General features: G+C 52.0%; 2 protein-coding genes across 2 annotated transcripts; both read left to right on the top strand.

Moving 5' to 3' along the window:
* The first annotated feature begins 408 nt into the window (after window positions 1-408).
* Window positions 409-4,246, top strand: Hoxc9 (homeobox C9). Its single transcript, XM_028874352.2, has 2 exons — window positions 409-1,587; window positions 3,304-4,246. The coding sequence occupies exons 1-2, from the start codon at window positions 1,050-1,052 to the stop codon at window positions 3,546-3,548; spliced, it is 783 nt and encodes a 260-aa protein (XP_028730185.1). The 5' UTR covers window positions 409-1,049; the 3' UTR covers window positions 3,549-4,246.
* Window positions 4,247-9,971: 5,725 nt separating this feature from the next.
* Hoxc8 (homeobox C8) lies at window positions 9,972-12,991 on the top strand. Its single transcript, XM_028874351.2, has 2 exons — window positions 9,972-10,456; window positions 11,770-12,991. Exons 1-2 carry the CDS (start codon window positions 10,021-10,023, stop codon window positions 12,060-12,062), a joined length of 729 nt encoding a protein of 242 aa, XP_028730184.1. The 5' UTR covers window positions 9,972-10,020; the 3' UTR covers window positions 12,063-12,991.
* Window positions 12,992-18,928: the final 5,937 nt, after the last annotated feature.

Genomic DNA, 18,928 nt, shown 5'->3' with positions numbered 1-18,928 from the left:
TTTTGCGGGGCGTGGGGGGGTGAAGGTGTCACAGAGATGGACCTGGGGGCAAAGGAGGGTGAGCAGGCAGATAGGATGGGGATGCTGCCCCACTTAAGCGTGTAGTTCTCTCCTTCACTTCTTCAAGCTGGCAAAGAAACAGAGACAATAAATTTGAATAAAGGCTTATATATCTGTGCCAAAGCAAGAGGAGACTTGTGAAGCTGATGCTAAAGGTGTGTGAGATCCTCAAGTTCTACCCCTCCCACCCCACAGACCACCTTTCCCAAGCTTCCCATACCTAGATTTGGGGAGCTGAGCTGGCCAGTGGCAGAACTCTGCCCTTCCACTCCTTCCCTCCCTCCATCCCAGATCCTTCAGTCCCCTCCCACCCTCCCTCCCTCGCTGCTGGTGCTGCTGTTCCTGAAAGAAATACATACATACACCGTATTTAAAAACGCATTTTTAAAAGCCACGTTCCGAACTGACAATCGCAGATCTTCGCTCACTCAGAGACCGCAGGATCATCGGAGACGACAGAGATAGATTACGTCAAGAAATAGTTCCTCCACCTACCTCGTTCGGCCTCCCCGCCCCTGTGGGGCTCCCCGAGCCCAGCTCAGCCCTGGGGGTCCAAGAACCCTGGCTTCTAAAACTGGCATTTTCACCTTTTTTTTTTTTTTTTTTTAATCCTCATGGTAGGGGGAGCCATCTGCTTTTGGCTGCACATGGTCAAGGGGGGGGGTGTTCCCTGATGAGATATGAGTCGTCCGGGGTGGGGTGTCCAGCGCCTTGGGTCCAGAGTTGCAGATCGCCAGGAGAACACAGGTCGCGGGGATCAGCAGAGAGAAGGGGGTGGTAAAGGGGGGAAAAAGCAAGGGGGAAAAAAGCCCCTGCGCATTGATCCGCGCCGTATTTTTGGGTAAATACGATCACGTGGGGGCTAGGGAACCAATGAGCTGCCGGGAAAAGGCTGGAAAAATAATTACCTGCCTTGATTGTTCTGTGAGCAGATAAAAAGTACATATACAGTTCATACAATAATCTTATGTATGTAAAACCCTGTTACGATGTCGGCGACGGGGCCCATCAGTAACTATTACGTGGACTCGCTCATCTCTCACGACAATGAAGACCTCCTAGCGTCCAGGTTTCCGGCCACCGGGGCTCACCCTGCCGCCGCCAGACCCAGCGGCTTGGTGCCGGACTGTAGCGATTTTCCGTCCTGTAGCTTCGCGCCCAAGCCGGCCGTGTTCAGCACGTCGTGGGCGCCCGTGCCCTCACAGTCGTCCGTGGTCTATCACCCGTACGGCCCCCAGCCCCACCTCGGCGCCGACACGCGCTACATGCGGACTTGGCTCGAGCCGCTGTCCGGCGCCGTCTCCTTCCCCAGCTTCCCGGCCGGGGGCCGTCACTACGCCCTCAAGCCCGACGCCTACCCCGGGCGCCGAGCGGACTGCGGCCCAGGCGACGGCCGCAGCTACCCGGACTACATGTACGGCTCGCCCGGGGAGCTGCGCGACCGCGCCCCGCAGACGCTGCCCTCGCCCGAGGCGGACGCGCTGGCCGGCAGCAAGCACAAAGAGGAGAAGGCCGACCTGGACCCTAGTAAGTTGGGAGCAATTTTCCTTTACAACCGGCACAGGAGGGGAGGGGAGGCCAGGCGGGCGCAGCCGGATTACAGCCTGTCCGAGCGGCGCGGGCAGCGCGGGAGAGGGGCGAGGGCGAGGGGGCGAGACTCAATAAAAGCGAATTACCTTGGGGAGTTCTCAGGGGCAGGAAGGTCTGAGAAGGGGGCCCAGGCAGCCAGGTTGGGAGAGGGCCGGCCAGGGGGACTCCTCTGCCAGAGGCTGGCTTTGAAGGAAGACCCTCGAGTCGCCCTGTTAGCTCAGGCTTTTTGACTCAGTGGTCACTTTCAAAAATTAAAATGCAAACAGGGACAGGGGCTTGGCTGGGGGTGCTGAGGTTCATTTTGTGGTTTGAGAAAGGACAGGGCAGGACGCTTGGAGCAAAAGGAGACAACTTATCCCTACCTCTCAGCCAGCGTGGGGGTCTTCATCCCACTAGAGGTTTATAAAACAGAAGGTCCATTGAGTTCTCCCCCGGGAGAAGGATCTGGGGGTACGCAGCCTAGGAACTTAGGCCAGGACTTCCAGACATAAGTGGGAGAGAAGTAAGGTCCGAGTCTCCTTAAACTTGAAAACCCACTTTTAAGTGTCCACAGGAGAAAGAGTTGTGAATGGGGATCAGGAATATGGAATGGGGAAGGTTCTTCATATTAAAGAACTACACACACACACACACACACACACACACACACACGAGAGAGAGAGAGAGAGAGAGAGAGAGAGAGAGAGAGAGAGAGAGAGAGAGAGAGAGAAGAGGAGAGGAGAGAGAGAGATTCTGAGTGTTGCATAGATGGAGGCTGACTAGAGTAGGTGAAGAGGTGGGGGGCAGGTGTAGGCTGCAGGGTCGGAGGAAGAAGGAGAAAATCAGGGGAGGGTTGCAGCCCCCAGGGTGTGAGGAAGTGTCTGGGGGGCACCCAGGAGAAGACTTCAGGAAATCTTTTCCTCTAGCTCCATAAGGGGCCAGGGCCTAATTACACCCCTCTGCAGGATTCCCTCCTGCCCTCAGCTACTCCCATAAACCTGAAATTGGAGGCTTGTCTCCTGCAGAGCCTGTCCTGGAGCTGGCAGGGGAGGGGGGCAGTGGAGACCAGCAGTGGGGCTAAGATATGGGGGAGCCTTTCTCCAAGGCCAGCAGCTCTCTGAGGAGAGAGGAAGGTTTAACCCTGATAATTCGCCTCAGCAGGGTCGAATTCTGAGCGGGAAATGGACAGTGGAAAGAGGTGAGGGTTTAGGGACTCTCAGGGTCAGGAAAAAGACTATGAAATTTCAGGACTTGGTCGTGGGCTGTGAGGATGGGAGGGGGCAGAGGAGGAGGGGAGGAGGGAGGAGAGGGACCTTGCTATAAAAATAAAAAACAAGAGAGAGAAGCGTTTATGGGCCTATGAAACAGTTGGGAATTTGGACTTTTTATGAGGATATTCTCGAATTACTCCTCTCGAAGCTGAGGACTAGACTGTGGGGGCTTTGGTAGCCTCAAATTTACTACAGTTTTAGGTGCTGGAAACTGAAGAGGGAGGGGACATGGGGAGGGGAAAGAGTGAAAAAGAAAGGAGGAAAATGCCCAAAGCAAAACGTGTCCAAATTCAGGTTCAATTATTGAGTTTGGGGAGTTTGACTAAGCCCGGGGGGTGTGATGACAGAGGTCCCAAGCTGGAAGGGGACTCGGCTGACCCTTTGCCTATGTTTGGCCCTGCAGGCAACCCCGTGGCCAACTGGATCCACGCCCGTTCCACAAGGAAGAAGCGCTGCCCCTACACCAAGTACCAGACGCTGGAACTGGAGAAGGAGTTTCTCTTCAATATGTATTTAACCAGGGACCGACGATACGAGGTGGCCCGTGTTCTCAATCTCACTGAGCGGCAGGTCAAAATCTGGTTTCAGAATCGGAGGATGAAGATGAAAAAGATGAATAAAGAGAAAACCGACAAGGAGCAATCCTAAGCCCTGCCTCAGCCTGCTGCCTCCGCACAGCCAAGGGAAACACAAAAACCCCACAAAAATGCCCCAACCCAGGCGGGAGAAAACATGAAAAGAAAAGGAAAGAGCAAGATAGAGAAAAGCCCACCGTCTTAAAAAGAAAAAAAGGAAGGAGAAAATGCAAACTCTTGCGATGTGGGAGGGTTAAGTGTTGAGAAATTGGTGTTTAGAGTTAGTTCTATCCAGCAAGGAGGAGGCAGGAAAAACCGCGGTCTCTTCCCCCCAGCGCAACCGAAATAAATGACACACACAAATGTGATTTTTTTCCTTCTTTCTTCAGAGAAGCCAGTATTTGAATTTCTCTCTGTCTCTGTCTTTCTCTGTCTCTGTCTCTATCTCTGTCTCTCTCTCTCTCTCTCTGGTATTTGGTTTGGGCCATTCCTTCCTGGGCCTTGGGAGCTCTGTGGGCAGATTTCGTACAAAAAAAAGACACACACAATGATGATTCCCAGCCCAGAGCTGAGGGATGAGGGCCAGAACGTGCTGCCGGCTGGGTCAGGCTGCACAGGCAGGCTGGTGCCTCAAGCTTATACAGAACAGTGTCCTTCTCACCCCAGTGTCCCCCTCCAGCGTCTGTCCTGTAACGTGCTTCTGTTTGTTACAGTAGAACAACTCTGTTAATATATCGGAGTCACTTAAAAAAAAAAAAAAAAAAAAAAAAACCAGAAACCTAACTGCATCTAGTTCTCGTCATTATTTCTCTTCCCCCGTGGTTCTGTGGAGGAGGCAAAGGCTTAAATCCTCTAAGAGAAGCTGGAGCCAGAGAAGAGGCTCCCCCTACCTCAGAAGGGCAAGTGCCTGCAGTTTCTATCCAGGCAGGGCAGAATGGGGGTGGGGGTTCCAGGGGAGGGGTGGAGGCTGCTGAGGCAGAGGCCTAGCTTGTGCTTGCCCCGGCTGACTGCCTATGAGTTTCCTAGTGGCTTGATGGAGCGTGTGGGGAACACTGCTTGAACGGTTTTGCTGGCTGTAATTAATTGTAGTAATTTATGAGTACATGAGATCGGAGAGAAGAGATAGGTGAAGATGAAAGTTGGGTGCTGGGTGAAGGCCCAGGCTGGCTTCCTGCCTGGTTGCTTTGGTGCTGTGGTGCTTTCAGCGTTGGCTGAGAAAGAAGGTTAGCAGGGATGCTCAGCGAGGAGAAGAGGCCACGCAGGCCTCAAGGAACACTGGGGGACAGGCACTGAGTACTGAATGGGGGGATGAAAATACAAGAAAAAGAAGACAGGAGGAGGGAGAAGAAGGAAGGGAAGAAGGGAGGTGAGAGGACATAATGAAGAGGGAGAGGGGGGAAGCAGATAGCAAAGTCGATATAATAAGAATTAATTTCTTGTCAATGAATTCATTGCCAGCTCTTGTCTCCCCTTCTACCCCTCCCCACCCACCCCATGTTTAGTTTGAATGTTGATAAGAGTGAGTAAGGTCATGCTAAGTAGTGTACTCCTAGGGGTTGGTGAGGCCAGGCTCCAAGGGAGCTGGTTAGGGATTAGCCAGGAATGGGGTGCTCTCTGGTTGCTCTTGGACCCCAGAGGTGTGATGATATGTAAATAGCAGCCTGGTGGGGCTGGGTGGCTGCACTGCACCCTTCTCTAGAACCTTCTCTCTGGAGCTGGCAGTTTTCACGAGCTAATCAGAAGCAGACAGAGCTGCTGGGTTTGCCTCAGCCCAGCACCCCTTTTCTTGGAAATCCCCCAATCTGGAAACTATTAAAATTAGACTGCTTGAAATATAGACCTTTAATATCTCAGGCTGCCCACTCTGCCAAAGACGCTACTCGGAGGACACTACCTAAAGAATACAATTGGGGGGTCCCATTTGTTGCTACCTCCAAAGCATCTCCTGGCAGGACTGGTGGACACTTGTAGGGACAGCCTCTAACCCATCATTTGAGTCTTCTACCTCTTCTTCCAATTTGGAGGATGGGAGGAAGGTGAGAAGGATTGAAATTTTTGTTTTTTTAGTATTGGGGGACCAGCAGCCAAGTGACAACAACAGACTTAGCAGCCTTGAATGCATTCACCATTTCCTGCTTAGGAGACTTCACTCCCCTCCTGAGCATTGATTCCTTGGTCTTTTGGGAAGATGCTTCGCCTTTATTTTTTCTCACTACCTTTCTCTTTCCCTTTGGCCTTTTTGCTGTTCTGCAACCCTGGCCTAAGATCCGCACTTGATAGGAGCCAAGACACCCTTCTCTCCCTTAGTCTGGACCATCAAGAGCCAGGATGCGGGCTTCTCTCTCTGCCTGAGCTCAGCGCTGTTTCCGGGCTTCCACCCCGCCCCTGCTCCAAGGCCCTGAAGCCTCCTCTCCGAGTCCAGCGTGGCCTGCTTCCTGAAGCCTGCCCTCTGGAAAGGGGGCCTCAGGGCTTGTAGGACCCAGGAGAAGGTAGGATTTAGAGTAGGCCCACTCTTTAATCCCGGTTTCCAGTCTCCAGATCGGGATTTGATTCTATTTTATTCATTACCATTTGTGAATTAAAACAACACACATCTGGGGAGAGAAATGAAAGCAGGCCAGGAGAGGGGCTGGCAAACACCCTCTTCCCCTCGTGTTCCCTCCCACCTCTCCTCTGCTCCTTTGTCAGAATCACAAAACCCTAAAGGTTGTCCCACTTGGGAAGGCAGCAGATAGGTACATTTCCGTAGCCCAGAAATGCCACTTTTATGGCCCTGTTTGTCTCCCTGCTCTGGGCTCTGAATGGGGCCGAACAGAACAGCAGCGCGGAGCTGGCTAGACGTCTGGGCTTAATTGTTTTATGGTTTAAATAAGGTGGACACTCTTTCCTTTGAAATCGGATTATAGGAATGTTTTGTCTATAGCCCACGGAGATCAGGATCTCTCTGGCTGAGAGGGAGAGGTGAAGAGCGCGCTAGGGACGGGCTACAAACCCGAGGGTGGGGGCAGCCTAGGACAGCCAGAGTCCCACCCTCAAGTCCGGCAGGCAGCGGCAGAATAGGCTGTGCATCCTGCATCTGGGTAAGAGGGACTGAGAGTGCTGGGAACAGAAGGTCCTGAGAGCTTCGGAGGGGGTGGTGCATTCGAGCGCGCAAAGGGGTTTTTAGACTAGAAAACGTCTGAATGGAGGAGAAGGCAGCTATTCCTTTGCAATGTCTCTTTATTCCAGAAAGGAGGGTTACAAAAAGAGGACAGTGTGGAACCCTTCACAAGGTTTATTTCAAGAATTTAGAAAACCAAAGAACAGAGGCAACTATCTGCCGGGGAATCCCTCTCCTTTGCAACCGATTTAGAGGCTTCTTCCTCTCAACTTGCCACCTTTCAGCTCGGCCTGGGACCTCTGTTGGCTTTTCCTCAGTCAGAGTGCATTGGAGAAAGTGGACACGAGGTGGCGCTGTTGCTCAATGTTAGAGGCAGAGGTGCCCCCAGACAGGCCTGGCCTACTGACATTTGAGGCCAGATTGGAAGCTTCAGCCAGAAAGCCCCTAGCTTCTGCCGGCTTGGGCCCCACTGCCTCTGAACAAATCAACTCTCTCACCTGCGAGGTGTAAATAATTCTTGAGTGGCAGCAGGAGACGGGCCCTCACTCTACCGGAGAGTTCGGGAGGCGAAAGAGGGCAGACATCAAAAATAATCGCTGGTGGAGATAAGTGAGGAGCAGGTAATTAACACAAAAAGGCAGAATGACCCGAACAAACGAACATAAATCCGTAGTACCTAAGAGGGTGGTGCAGGCCTCGGACAGAGGGACAGAGTGGCCCGGCGAGGATGGCTGCTTGCGGTTCCTTTATTTCCAGGCTCAGAGAGCAAAAATAAACCAGTACGTGTAAAAGAAAAAGAAATAAATAAAGGAAAGATGAGAGAAGCCTCCAAAGGGGAAACCGAGTCCGACCATGGCTTACAGGACTGATGGGTTCTCCGGACAGGCGGTGGTAAAGGCACACTCAGGACAGTCACATTCCAAGACACAAAGGCCCAGAAGAATAGCTCTGTAGCGGGTTTTTTTTTGCTGGACCATAAAATCTGGAAATAGATTCCCCCACTCCCTAAAAGATAAGGCACAGGCCCCAGAGAGGATCCGGACCCTCTGAGCCTCTTCTTTCCAGTCAGAGAAGAGAAAGTATTTATGACAGCCCCCATGGTCAGACGCTAGGAACCCAGAATCCACCCCGTTCAGCTCTGCACTGAGCAGACTCTCTCAGATCGGCAAGGCTGGAAGCCAAAGATGCAGCAAGCTCTGCTCCGGGTGGAGATGCTCTGGGGTGCCCCCCACTGCTCTGGACCCTAGTGAGAGCGCAGCCCTGACACAGCACTTCTGGACCCTTCCTTCCTGCTGCTTCAGAACTAGAGTTCTGTGTCTAAGAGTTTGGGCAGTTCCTAAGTTCAATAGCGGTGAGTTCCCTAAATGCAAAAGATCCCAGTAGGCTCTCTTGCCAGGACACCAGTGACTCTCCTTTAAGAATCTGGCTGAGAGTAATCATTTCCCTAATAAGTATTTAAATAATAAAAGGACGGGGGAGAGCTGCTGTCTCTATACTGTCTTGTCCTGCTATTCTTTCCTCTATGCCCAGAGCCAGTACAGAGCTGGTTCCAGATGGGAATGGGAAAGGAAGAGATCTAGTTTTCTAACCACATCCTTCCTTGCCCAACCCTGAAACCCCAGGGTGAGGAAGAAAAACAGGTAGATTTTGTTTTCTTGATGCAAAAACCTGCAAATGTATATATTTATCAAGCATTCTGTGCGCATGCCTAATGTACACATGTATGTGCAGGTCTGTAAGTCAGGAAGGTCACTTCCAGGAATGTGTACAGCTAGTGTAAAATGAACATACATTTAACATGTCTCTGGGTAAGAGGATAGATGGTACAGTCTATACTCGTGTGTGTGTGTGTGTGTGTGTGTGTGTGTGTGTGTGTGTGTCCGAGGTGGCCTTGTAACAGCCTCACATACTGTGGAGGAAGAAGACAGGAAAAATCATTCTTATTCATCTTCATTCATGAGCACAATAGCACACACGCGCTCGCACAAACACACACACACACACACACACACACACACACACACACACTGCTCTCATGCTTCCTTCTCTTTTCTCCTTGTATTAAGCCCATGTAACTGTAGACACTATGCCTAGGGAAGGGTGTTGATGGACCAATGTTATTTTTTTCCATTAGAATTAACTTGAATTTGTTCAGTCTTGGGCATAGGGATATGTGCCCCCCTCCCCGAAAGTGTGGGTAAATATTTAAAGAGTGTCTGTTGACAGTTCCCATCCACATCCTGGCCCGGGCAGCCTGCCTGGAGAAGAGGGGGGTTCAGGGAAGCCTGAGGGCTCCTCTAGGTTGAGCTGGCATTTCCTATGGGGTGGTGGTTTGTGAGAACCAGCAAGAGGCCTACTCTTACTCCCTGCAGCCCAGCTATAGTCTCCTAAACAGAAATGTCTTGGGTTCAACTAGGCAGAAGCCTGGGCTATTCCTCTCAGTCCCCATAAACAGCTTTGCTCTCGTAGTCTCCCAGCCAAGCTTGCTTGGGTTTCCTACTCCTTGGAGGAGCTGCTTTCTGCAAGGGTATTGTGGTCTTTCTGGGGTACATGGTGTGCCCCCCTTCTCTACCCATAGTAGTCAAGGGACACGAGTCTCCAGGGTATAAAGAAGACAGGGCAGCTCCAGACCCTGGGATGAGGACAGAGGCTGGAGGGTCTGCAGCTTGAAGGGTCTGGGGTACATGATGTGCTTCTTCTTAAAGTCCCCAGACTTCAGAAAGCCCCAGCTCATCTTTCGGGTTAAAGGCTCAGCCTTGACTTACTAAGGCTCACCCCCTGGGGTCTTCTACTTGTTGAGGTAACCTGAGTTGACCTGCTGGCTCAGGTATATATCAAAAAGGAAAGAAAAGGGGGTGCACCTTCAAACTAGAGCGCGCACCTTGGAAAAGCTGGCCTCGGCCATTAGCTGGGGCTGGCTCGCCACCCCCTACACACACACCACACCCCCATCCCTCCCCTCTCCTCCCTCCCTCTCCTCCAGGTCCCCCCAGCCCTGAACCCCTCAACCCTCTCCCCCTCCTCTCTCTCTCTCTCTCTCTCTCTCTCTCTCTCTCTCTCTCTCTCTCTCTCTCCCCTCTCTCTCTCTCTTGCTCGCTCGCTCGCTCGCTCGCTCGCTCGCTCGCCTGTCTTCATGTCGTGGATTGATGAACGCGAATCGCGTGTAAGCGCCGCCACCGCCGGGAGTCTGAGGAATTCGCCTGGGCTGTTAGAGGGAAGAGCTAAGTGAGAGCGCGCGCTCTACCTACCGACAGTGAGCAGAGCCGCCGCCGCCTGAGCCCTCAGCCGGCACCGCGCCCCCACCTGCCCAGCCCCCAGCCCAGCAGCCCAGCCCGGGGGAGCCGGCCAGCTTGGGGTTCGGTCCCGGGGGGAGGGGAGTTTCGGGGATACCGGGCGGGGGAGCGTGAGCCAAGGGGAGGGGGCCGCGGGTTTTCATGTGCCCAGCATGAGCTCCTACTTCGTCAACCCCCTGTTCTCAAAATACAAAGGCGGCGAGTCCCTGGAACCGGCCTATTACGACTGCCGGTTCCCTCAGAGCGTGGGCAGGAGCCATGCGCTGGTGTACGGGCCCGGCGGCTCGGCGCCCGGCTTCCAGCACGCCTCGCACCACGTCCAAGACTTCTTCCACCACGGCACCTCCGGCATCTCCAACTCGGGCTACCAGCAGAACCCGTGCTCTCTGAGCTGCCACGGAGACGCCTCCAAATTCTATGGCTACGAGGCGCTCCCCAGACAGTCCCTTTATGGGGCTCAGCAAGAGACGAGCGTGGTGCAATATCCCGACTGTAAATCCTCCGCCAACACTAACAGTAGCGAAGGACAAGGCCACTTAAATCAGAACTCGTCTCCCAGCCTCATGTTTCCATGGATGAGACCCCACGGTGAGAAGCCTTTTCTCTTTCCCCCTTGGTCTCCCGCGCTCCGGGGTCTTCCCCCTCCCTCGCCTCCTTTTTGTCTGCCCTTGCTTTCCTTCCTGGCTTTGGGGGTCTCTCCCACTCCACTTCTGTGCCTGGGTGGGTTCCTAGAGCTTGAAAAGACTTGGCTGGGGGTTGGGAGGGGGCACCTGAGACATTGTGAGTGTTGGGGTGAAGGTGGGGGAAAGGTAATGTGTGGGCGCAAAGGGTTAAAAACCATTTCCTCCATTCCTTCTCTCTCCCCTTCTCCCTACCTCTAAAAGTCAAAGTTGGGGAGGTGGCTGACAAGGGCACCCTGAGTAAAGTCTTTGGGGTCGGTAGCCAGTTTTCCCAAAGACAGTGAGCCAGCCATTCCAAGACAGTGGCCAGACGGTGGGGTGAAAAGACCCTTTGCTGTCTCCCCCTAGCCAAGAGAGGGGCAAGACCCTAAGGACAGGCACTCTGACTCTCTGGGGTCTCCACTTCTTCCCCATCAGGGAAGCAACCTGAAGGCCACTACCCCAACTTTTCTTTACTTCCTCCAGTTGGAGAGAAGACTGAAAGCCTGAGAAGAAAATCAGTGTTCAAAAAGAGAGAGGGGCCATACAAAGTAGGGGCCTCTGAGGTCCAGGAGACTAGTCAGGCTATCCTCCAATCAAGAGCTATGGAGTCTTTTGGAAAACTGCTCAGGTCATGAGCCCCTCCAAGGGTGGCCCTTCATGGCCCAATTTCGAAGTACAGGGGAAGCTAAGGACAAGTTCCGGCAGGGATGGCCCTTGATTTATTTGTTGGTCTCCAGTTAGCAATCAGGCAGAACTGTGATACAGTCCAGGAGATCAATTATTTTTCTTATTAGAAAAGCATTAGGCAGAGACAGGCAGGGGGGCAGTGGGCAGAGACCCTCTCCTCTAACCCCAGCCCTTTCCCTTTCTCTTGGAAGCAGATTGTGTCCCTAGGCCAGCTTACTAAATGCCACTTTGCACTTGTAAACAAAGCTGTAAGGGCCAGGCTGTAGGCCAGAAGGACCCTGCAAGGCTCCCTTGCCGAGCCCCCCCCCCCAAGCCCTTACTTTTCAGACAGCCACATCCCTGCCCCTCACCTTCACCCATCTCCCAAGGTGAAGGAAATCAAACCAAAACATCTATGGAAACTTTTCCTGCCCTTGCTTGCCTTCTGCTGGCAGCCTCACCGTCAGGGAAGGGCGGAGGGGAACTTTGTGGGAGGCAGAGTAGCTGTGTATTGGGGGGGGGAAATGGAGCCCCCACCCAGATGTAACCAGACTGGGGTTCTGTTCTGTCCAGCTCCTGGGCGGCGCAGTGGACGACAAACTTACAGCCGGTATCAGACCTTGGAACTAGAGAAGGAGTTTCTCTTTAATCCTTATTTGACACGAAAGCGCCGGATTGAAGTCTCTCACGCCCTGGGACTGACCGAAAGACAAGTGAAGATCTGGTTCCAGAACCGGAGGATGAAGTGGAAAAAAGAAAACAACAAGGATAAACTGCCTGGGGCCCGAGATGAGGAGAAGGTGGAGGAAGAAGGGAACGAGGAAGAGGAGAAAGAAGAAGAGGAGAAGGAAGAAAATAAGGACTAGGAAAAAGAACAACCCCCCCCCCAGCAACTCCCTTGAAGTTTCGTTTTATGGTAGCAGATAAATTGAGAAGTTTACGACTGTCATTTGCTTTTATAGAGAATAGAATGACACTCACAACTCTAACTACCTGTCAGATACTTGCAGCTCGGCTTTTATTACCTTTGGACTTCCCCCGCTCTTTATTTGTTTGGAGGCTGGGGGGGGGCGGGGAGACTGAGACACAGGGAAAAGTTCTGTTCCACTTCACACCGCCCAGCACACACTCACTTGTGCTTGCTTCTGAGCCCTTCCTGAATTTTAAGGTCTAAGCCTACTCACACATCCCAGTCCTCTCCACATCCCCACCTCACTGCTTCTCTGGTATTTATTTTAAGGGGGATCCCCCTGAAGATGTAGAAGATGGTTCTTAGGCTTTGCTTGTATGCTAGGAATTAGAATACTGGATTAACTTTTTTTTTAATGAAAAAAAGGGGGGGAGAGGAGAAAAAACAGAAGAAAGGGGAATGAAAGGGAAAAAATTCTAAAAGAAATAAAAGATAGCAAAGAAGTGTCCCCTCCCCCTCTGAGGCTCCTTCCTTGGAAAACCCCCTTGACTTTCTCCAGGAACCTGAGAATCTATCCACCTCCTTCCTGAGGAGTAAATAGGGGCCTGCCATGGTCTCTAAAATCCTACCTATCCATGTCATAGTCCCTTGGGCCCAAGCCCTTCTTGCCTTGTTCTTGCTGTTAGATCTCTGTTCTTTTGGGCCCGGCTTCCTCTGAGCTGTGTTAAGTGTTTGTGCTCAGAAAGCACCATAATCATGAAAATAATATACTGATAAAAAAAACTTTAATATACTACCTAAAGGGAACCTGCAATAATCTTGGGAGGGGGGAAGAGAAAGAGAGAAAAAAACCCTATTACAGGAGGAAAAAAAGAGGAAAAAAAAGAAAAAAGAAAAAAAAAAGAAAGAAACCTGCAACGTATTTTATCACTACCTATAGAAAGAAATCCTGCTTCGAGAGTATTTGTAATGCGGTTTTGTTGTCGTTTGTTGCTGCTTTATTTCACTAAGGAAAAAAAAAACCCAACAACTGAGACTGCCTAGCCCGCTGGTCTTGTGCGCCTTTATTGTGCTTCTAACCCCAGTAGAGTAGAGCTGAACTGCACTGAATGTATAGTTACTCTGTCTTGAATTCTCTGTTTATGCAACGTGCTCGAAAGGAAAAAAAAAAAACGTTAAAATATATCTATAATAATAATTTTTGGTCATTTGTCTTTATGTCCAGCTATGAATGTAGATTTTGTGTCCTGAAAGCCCTGTTCCTGGTCCAAGTACTTTGTATTGTATACGTGAGTCATAATAAAAAAAAATGAAAGAAAAGACATTGAAGCTGGAATGACTTGCTGTTTCCCCACAGTCCTCGCCCGCTTTCTACTCTTCCCCTCCTCATTCCCTTTCCCAGCTCTGCAAAAGGCCTGCACTGGTCTGGCTTTGGGTGGTGGAACTTGGAACTCACATGGAGAGAAGCTTGGGAGTGGGGTGGAGAGGGCAGGCAGAGCTGGGGGGCCAGGTGACCAGTGGGGGTTAAGAGGAGGAAGGGGGAAGTCTACTGGAAGGAAAGATTACTTACACCAGTACTAATGCCAGACAAGAAGGTTTTGTAGGTGCTGGGATTCCAGTGGGAAGACGGCAGCTCCTGCTTTAGCCCTTTATCTCTGGGCTGGATGCATACAAAGAGTCTGCCCCATGCTCCTCCTGTGACTATGGCCTTTCTCCCAGGGGGTTGGGCTAAGGGTGAGCTGGTGGGGTTCTTTTCTGATGTTTGCATGTCTCTTGCTTGTGGCCACCCCTTAGCACCCAGTACATCATACTAAAACAGTGGAGAGAAATGGGGATGGAGGCAGTGTGAAGCTAATTGAAGCTGAGTCGTCAGGAGAGTTTGGCTGAAAAAAATGCCAAAGTGTGGGGTGAGGAAGCTTCTGTCTGGGGCAGAGGAGAAGGAAAGGGCAAATGAGTAAGCTGGTAGACCAGCCAGGGTCCACATCCTGGGATTCAAATTCAACCAACACGAGGCCATCACGGCCACTCAGCCCCCTGGTGTCCACTTAGCCCCTGTTCTGGCTGTTTCCAGCCAGCTAGCTCCTGACCAGCTTCACTTTGATAATTGGGCAGCTCGCCTGGCCACCACAGTGAGGACCACTAATTTGGGAGAATGGGCCTGTTGAGTGGACAGTCCCCAGCCCCAGCCACAGCAGGGTAAAGGGAATCTTTACATTTTCTAAAATAACGAGTCAATGCTGGGGACCCAGCTAGTAAAGGGATCATTCTGGAGGGTCCTAGGCAGACAAATCTGTTTATGCCAATAAAATTCTGTCCAAACCATTCCAAATTCCAGAGATACAAGACGTCTGGCCAGAGGGAGAGGGGAGGAGCGGACTTCTGGTCTTCAAAAACAGATCCCCAAAGACAGATATTTTTGAGACCAGATCTCTGGGTCAATGATTTTTAACCTAGGCCCAGGCCAAGTGTTTTACCAGGGTCCCAATTTCTGGCTTCCATAAAAGGGGTTCAAAATTTGTCAGGCGATTTTCCTAGGGGCTGAGAAGCTGCCCGGTATAAGAACAGGCTGGAGATAACTTCAAGTAGGAGCTGCAGGGCGGGGGGGGGGGGGGGGGGGGGATCTGTGCTGTGAAATTTGGGGTCCCTGCTGATAACCAACTGATCCCTTTGACTTCAGAAGCATAGGCTGTTGGCCAGGAAGGCCTGAAAACAGCATTTCACTTCCTATCAGACCCTGGGTGATCACAGAGGGAGAGCCGGTTCATTTTTAATCGTGAGATTATGGTTGCTATTGGTAAAAATAATCCGCCCTGAAGCAGAGAGAGATGAACCCCTTCTCAAATGGCTCTGAGGGGCCTCGCAGCCTTCCCCTCCCATACACACACCAATCCCCCATTCATCCTGGGCCCTGCTCAGCGATGTCCGTGGCCCTAAGCCGTCGCGTCGCGTCGGAGGGCGGGTGCGTCTGGCGCCCGGCTTCTCTGGAAATGTCGGGCAGCGGGAGGGTCAGACCTAAGAAGCCCCAGCTCCCCCTCGTGCCTGAGGTACCCGCTCCCCACTTCCCCTGCCTACCACTTCTGTTTTCTCGTTTGGAAAGAAAAGGAGGTTAAAAACCCGTTTTATGGGAGAATGTAATTGCAAGAGCGGGATGCGCTCTTTAGAAATGCGTGCTCCTAAATGTTGCTGCCGTCCCATTACCGAAATGGGTACCATTCGGCTGCTGCAGATACGACTTTCTCCCATTCTTTACTTTTTTATTAGCCAATCAAAGTAGCTTCCGAAAGCTATTCGTGATTTGTGAAAAATAGTATCTTTCAAAATGCTGAGTTGAAGCATCTCGCTCATTTCGCCTTGGATTTATTATTCTAATCTCAACGGTAGAGACAGGATGATGCAGCTATTAAGTTGGGGGGCAAATTCGTTTTTCGGTATTAAAAAATATCTCCGCATTTTCTCTCCCCATTCTTCCACTGAATGCCTAAGGGAGATGGGGATCTTGGAGAAATTTGGGGCGCCAAAGGAAGTACTGTGCCCCTGAGGGGCTCCTAGGGGATGCCTTGAAGGAGAGGGTGGGTTGGCCTCCACAGTCTCATATCCCTGGTATGAGATGCCCTCAGAGAATGCCTGAAGGTTGAAAAGTTATCCCTAGTCCCAATTAAAGAAGATTCAGGACAGGTTGTGTGTGCCATAATTTGGAAGTAAAATTTCCGGTGAGCTGCCCGGCAGTGCTGCCCCATTCTTCCCGCTGCCCATTGTGAAAAGCTGGGCCAGCGCTTCCTCGTCGTAATTTTTAACTACCTGTTATAAAATTTATGGGTGGGTTTGTAAAAGAAACGAGGTCTCTGCATCCGGCCGAGGGAACTGTTTTACTTACTATGGAGGAAGTTTGGGGAGGGGGCTGGAGGGTCTCCGGTTGGCTGGCTGAGCACTCAGCCCTTGAGGTTCCCTTGCCAGCTCAATGCCGACTAAGGAGAGAGCTGCCCGCCTTTAGATCTCCAGCCAGTGGGGAGTGGCTGGGCTACAGCCTAGCAAACAGTTTCTATGAGGTAATTTATTCTGGCCTCCCCACACTGCACTTACTACCAAAATTGGAGGTCTGGGAAATGGGGTGCATAGACTTTTAGAGCAGAAGACAGAATCTGAAGCAGTAAATAGCTCTCTTATGGGGCCTGCGAACTCGGATGCCAGATCCCAGCTGCCCGGATACTGAAGGAGAATTTTTTTTTTTTTTCCTGAAAAAAGACAGGTGTGTGAGCAACCTGAGAGGGTGAAAAGGTTTCAAAACTGCCTTGCTCCTCAATTAAAAGAAGAAGAAGAAGAAGCGGGACCAAGATCTTAAACCTTAACATTATTTTTAATTATTTGAGACTTGCAAGTTGCCGTTAGAAGCTAGAAAACAAGAGGGCCTGAAGCTAGGCATGGTCTTGGGGTCTAGGAATGTCATCCTGTCTGAGAAAGGGACCACCTGGGGAATGAAAGTCATTTTAAGGATCCTTGAGGCTGCTAGGAACTACCCCCCCCCCCTGCTGCCTCCAAAGGACTGCCAGATCCTGGTCCAGCCCTCGGTCCTTTAGACTCCATCTATGATAGGTAGGCTTGGTTGGGAGGGCTGCCAGCGTCCTGAGACTACAATCCTTGTCTGGTGGGTGGGGAGTGGGGGTTTGCCCGGGGCACTGCGGTAGGAAAGATGTGTTCTCTTTCTAGAAAACAAAGGTGGAGTGGGCACGGTATTAATTTTCAGTTCCTTCATCTCGCCAGCCTTCATTGCCCCAAGGCTGCAGAGCTCTGCAAAGCTTTGATTTTCACCAGATCCAGTATTATTACCTTCATTTATTAAGAAAAGTATTTAAAATTTGAAACAGCAAGAGGAGGCAGCCGACCTTCAGCATCTGTACCCTCTTTCCTCCCTTCCCTACAACCCGTCTGCTCTTGCTGTGTTAGTCTAGAGCAGCCGGCCCGTGGGGAGTGGGCGGTGGGTGAGGGTGGGGTGGGGGGTCGGGGGGGGGATGCTCCCTTTCTGAGAGAATTGGGTAAACATGGCGACCGTGGCGCCCATTTGCACACGCTACACAAATGCATCGCATTCCCGGTTGTTTGCAGAAAATTTACAGCTGAGTAATAAAAGTTTACGATCGACTCACAAGTTGGATTGGCCACAAGAAGTCATGTGGATTCCATCCATGAACGTGAACTTTTTATTGTGGTTTGTCCGTTCCGAGCGCTCCGCAGAACAGTCCTCCCTGTAAGAGCCTAACCATTGCCAGGGAAACCTGCGCTGGGCGCTCCGTTCATTATCAGTAATTTTTTTATTAATCTGATTAATAATTATTTTTCCCTATTTAATTTTTTTTCCTTCCAGGTGGAGTTGCCGGAAGCTGGGGGCACCTGAGGAGGGCGGGGTGGAAGGGGAGAGGCAGGAGTTGAGAGCACTTCTCTCTCTCTCCCTACACCCGACCCTCTGGCCCCCAAGGGGCAGGAGGTACGCGGGTGTGGGAGCTGAGATCCAGAGCTGCAGACACCTCCACCCCTCCCCTCTCCCAGGCTTTCCCTCCTGCCCCTTCCCTGCAACTCTCCTTAATTTTATTTGCTTTTTTATTATTAGGATTTTTCTTTTTTTTCTTTTTAAATTTATATAAAGTATATCTATGTGTGTGTGTATGGAGCTGAGACAGGCTCGTCAACGGCACAGAATGAGGAAAGACAGAGAGTGGGAGAGAGAGAGAGACAGAAAGAGAGAGAGGGAGAGAGGGAGAGACAGCAGCGCCCGGTAAGTGTTTCCTTATTGGTTCAAATATGTAACTAATGGTCCGTAGCTGGGTGGCGGTTTCAAGATGAGGGCAGCAACGGCTTGTCTTGGTTAGAGAGGCGAGGGGACTGGTGAGATGGGGTGGGGGCCTGGGTAATTAAGGGGAGGTAAAATGGAGGGACGGGGTTGACGCTGAAATACTGGTAACTGGTAGTGGGGAGAATGTGTTGTCCTGATGTCGCCGTGCGCCGAAGTTGGGGGTCCAGGGCCAGAGAATATCGGCCCGCGGGGCTCAAGTCCTAGCCTGGGGCACGGGGCCCTCTGCCTGATGCCCACAGTGTCTGTACCTGATCGTTAGAGGGCTTGGCTATGGAACTGGGACGTGGTGGCCTGGAAGCTCAAACTTCGAGGCAGCAGAAAGAATCTGTAGCCTGGGCCCATTGCTCCCTAAGCAACGTCAGCCCCCTCAACCCCCAAACAAACTTTCCAGCGCCCCCTCCCAGTCCTGCAGCCCCCTCCTTCCCGGAGAGCGAGAAGTCAGACCTCACACATGCGCAGTGTGAGCCCAGGGCCGGGCCGCGGAGCAGGAAGCCGGCGCAGCTAGGCGGGCGGCAGAGCCTGTTAATTGGCAATTAGGGGGGAGGCTGGTGGCTGGTGCGCGTCAGCCAAGGGGAGCGAGTCTGCCCACCCCTGCTCCCGCCCCCACCCTGGCGCATAGAAGGGTGGGAGGCGCCCTGCACCGCGGGTGGAAGGGGTGGGGGTGGGGATGCAGCGATCAAAAGCCATCTTGTGCTCCTAGAAAAGCGGCCTATCCGCTCCCCCCCCCCCAACCCGCGCAAGTCCGGCGCCCCCAACTCCCACTTGCGGCCACTCCACTTGGGATTCCACACTAACTTCCTCGTGCACCTCGCAGAGCTGCTCTAGAGTAGGACGTGCCTTGTCCCGGTGGAGGTGGGAATGAGAGAGGCCTCAAGCTGGGCGGGGATAGACCAGGCCTTGCCCGCGGGGCCTCCAGGGTGCTGCAAGGCCGCGAGCATTTTATGGGTGGGGTGGGTGGGGTTTCCTCGGTAAGGGCG

This window comes from Peromyscus leucopus, chromosome 20 (genome assembly GCF_004664715.2).
Source record: "Peromyscus leucopus breed LL Stock chromosome 20, UCI_PerLeu_2.1, whole genome shotgun sequence".
NCBI classification, from domain to species: Eukaryota; Metazoa; Chordata; class Mammalia; order Rodentia; family Cricetidae; genus Peromyscus; species Peromyscus leucopus.
Note: the sequence above shows the minus strand (reverse complement) of the source record. Positions and strands in the feature narration are given on the sequence as shown.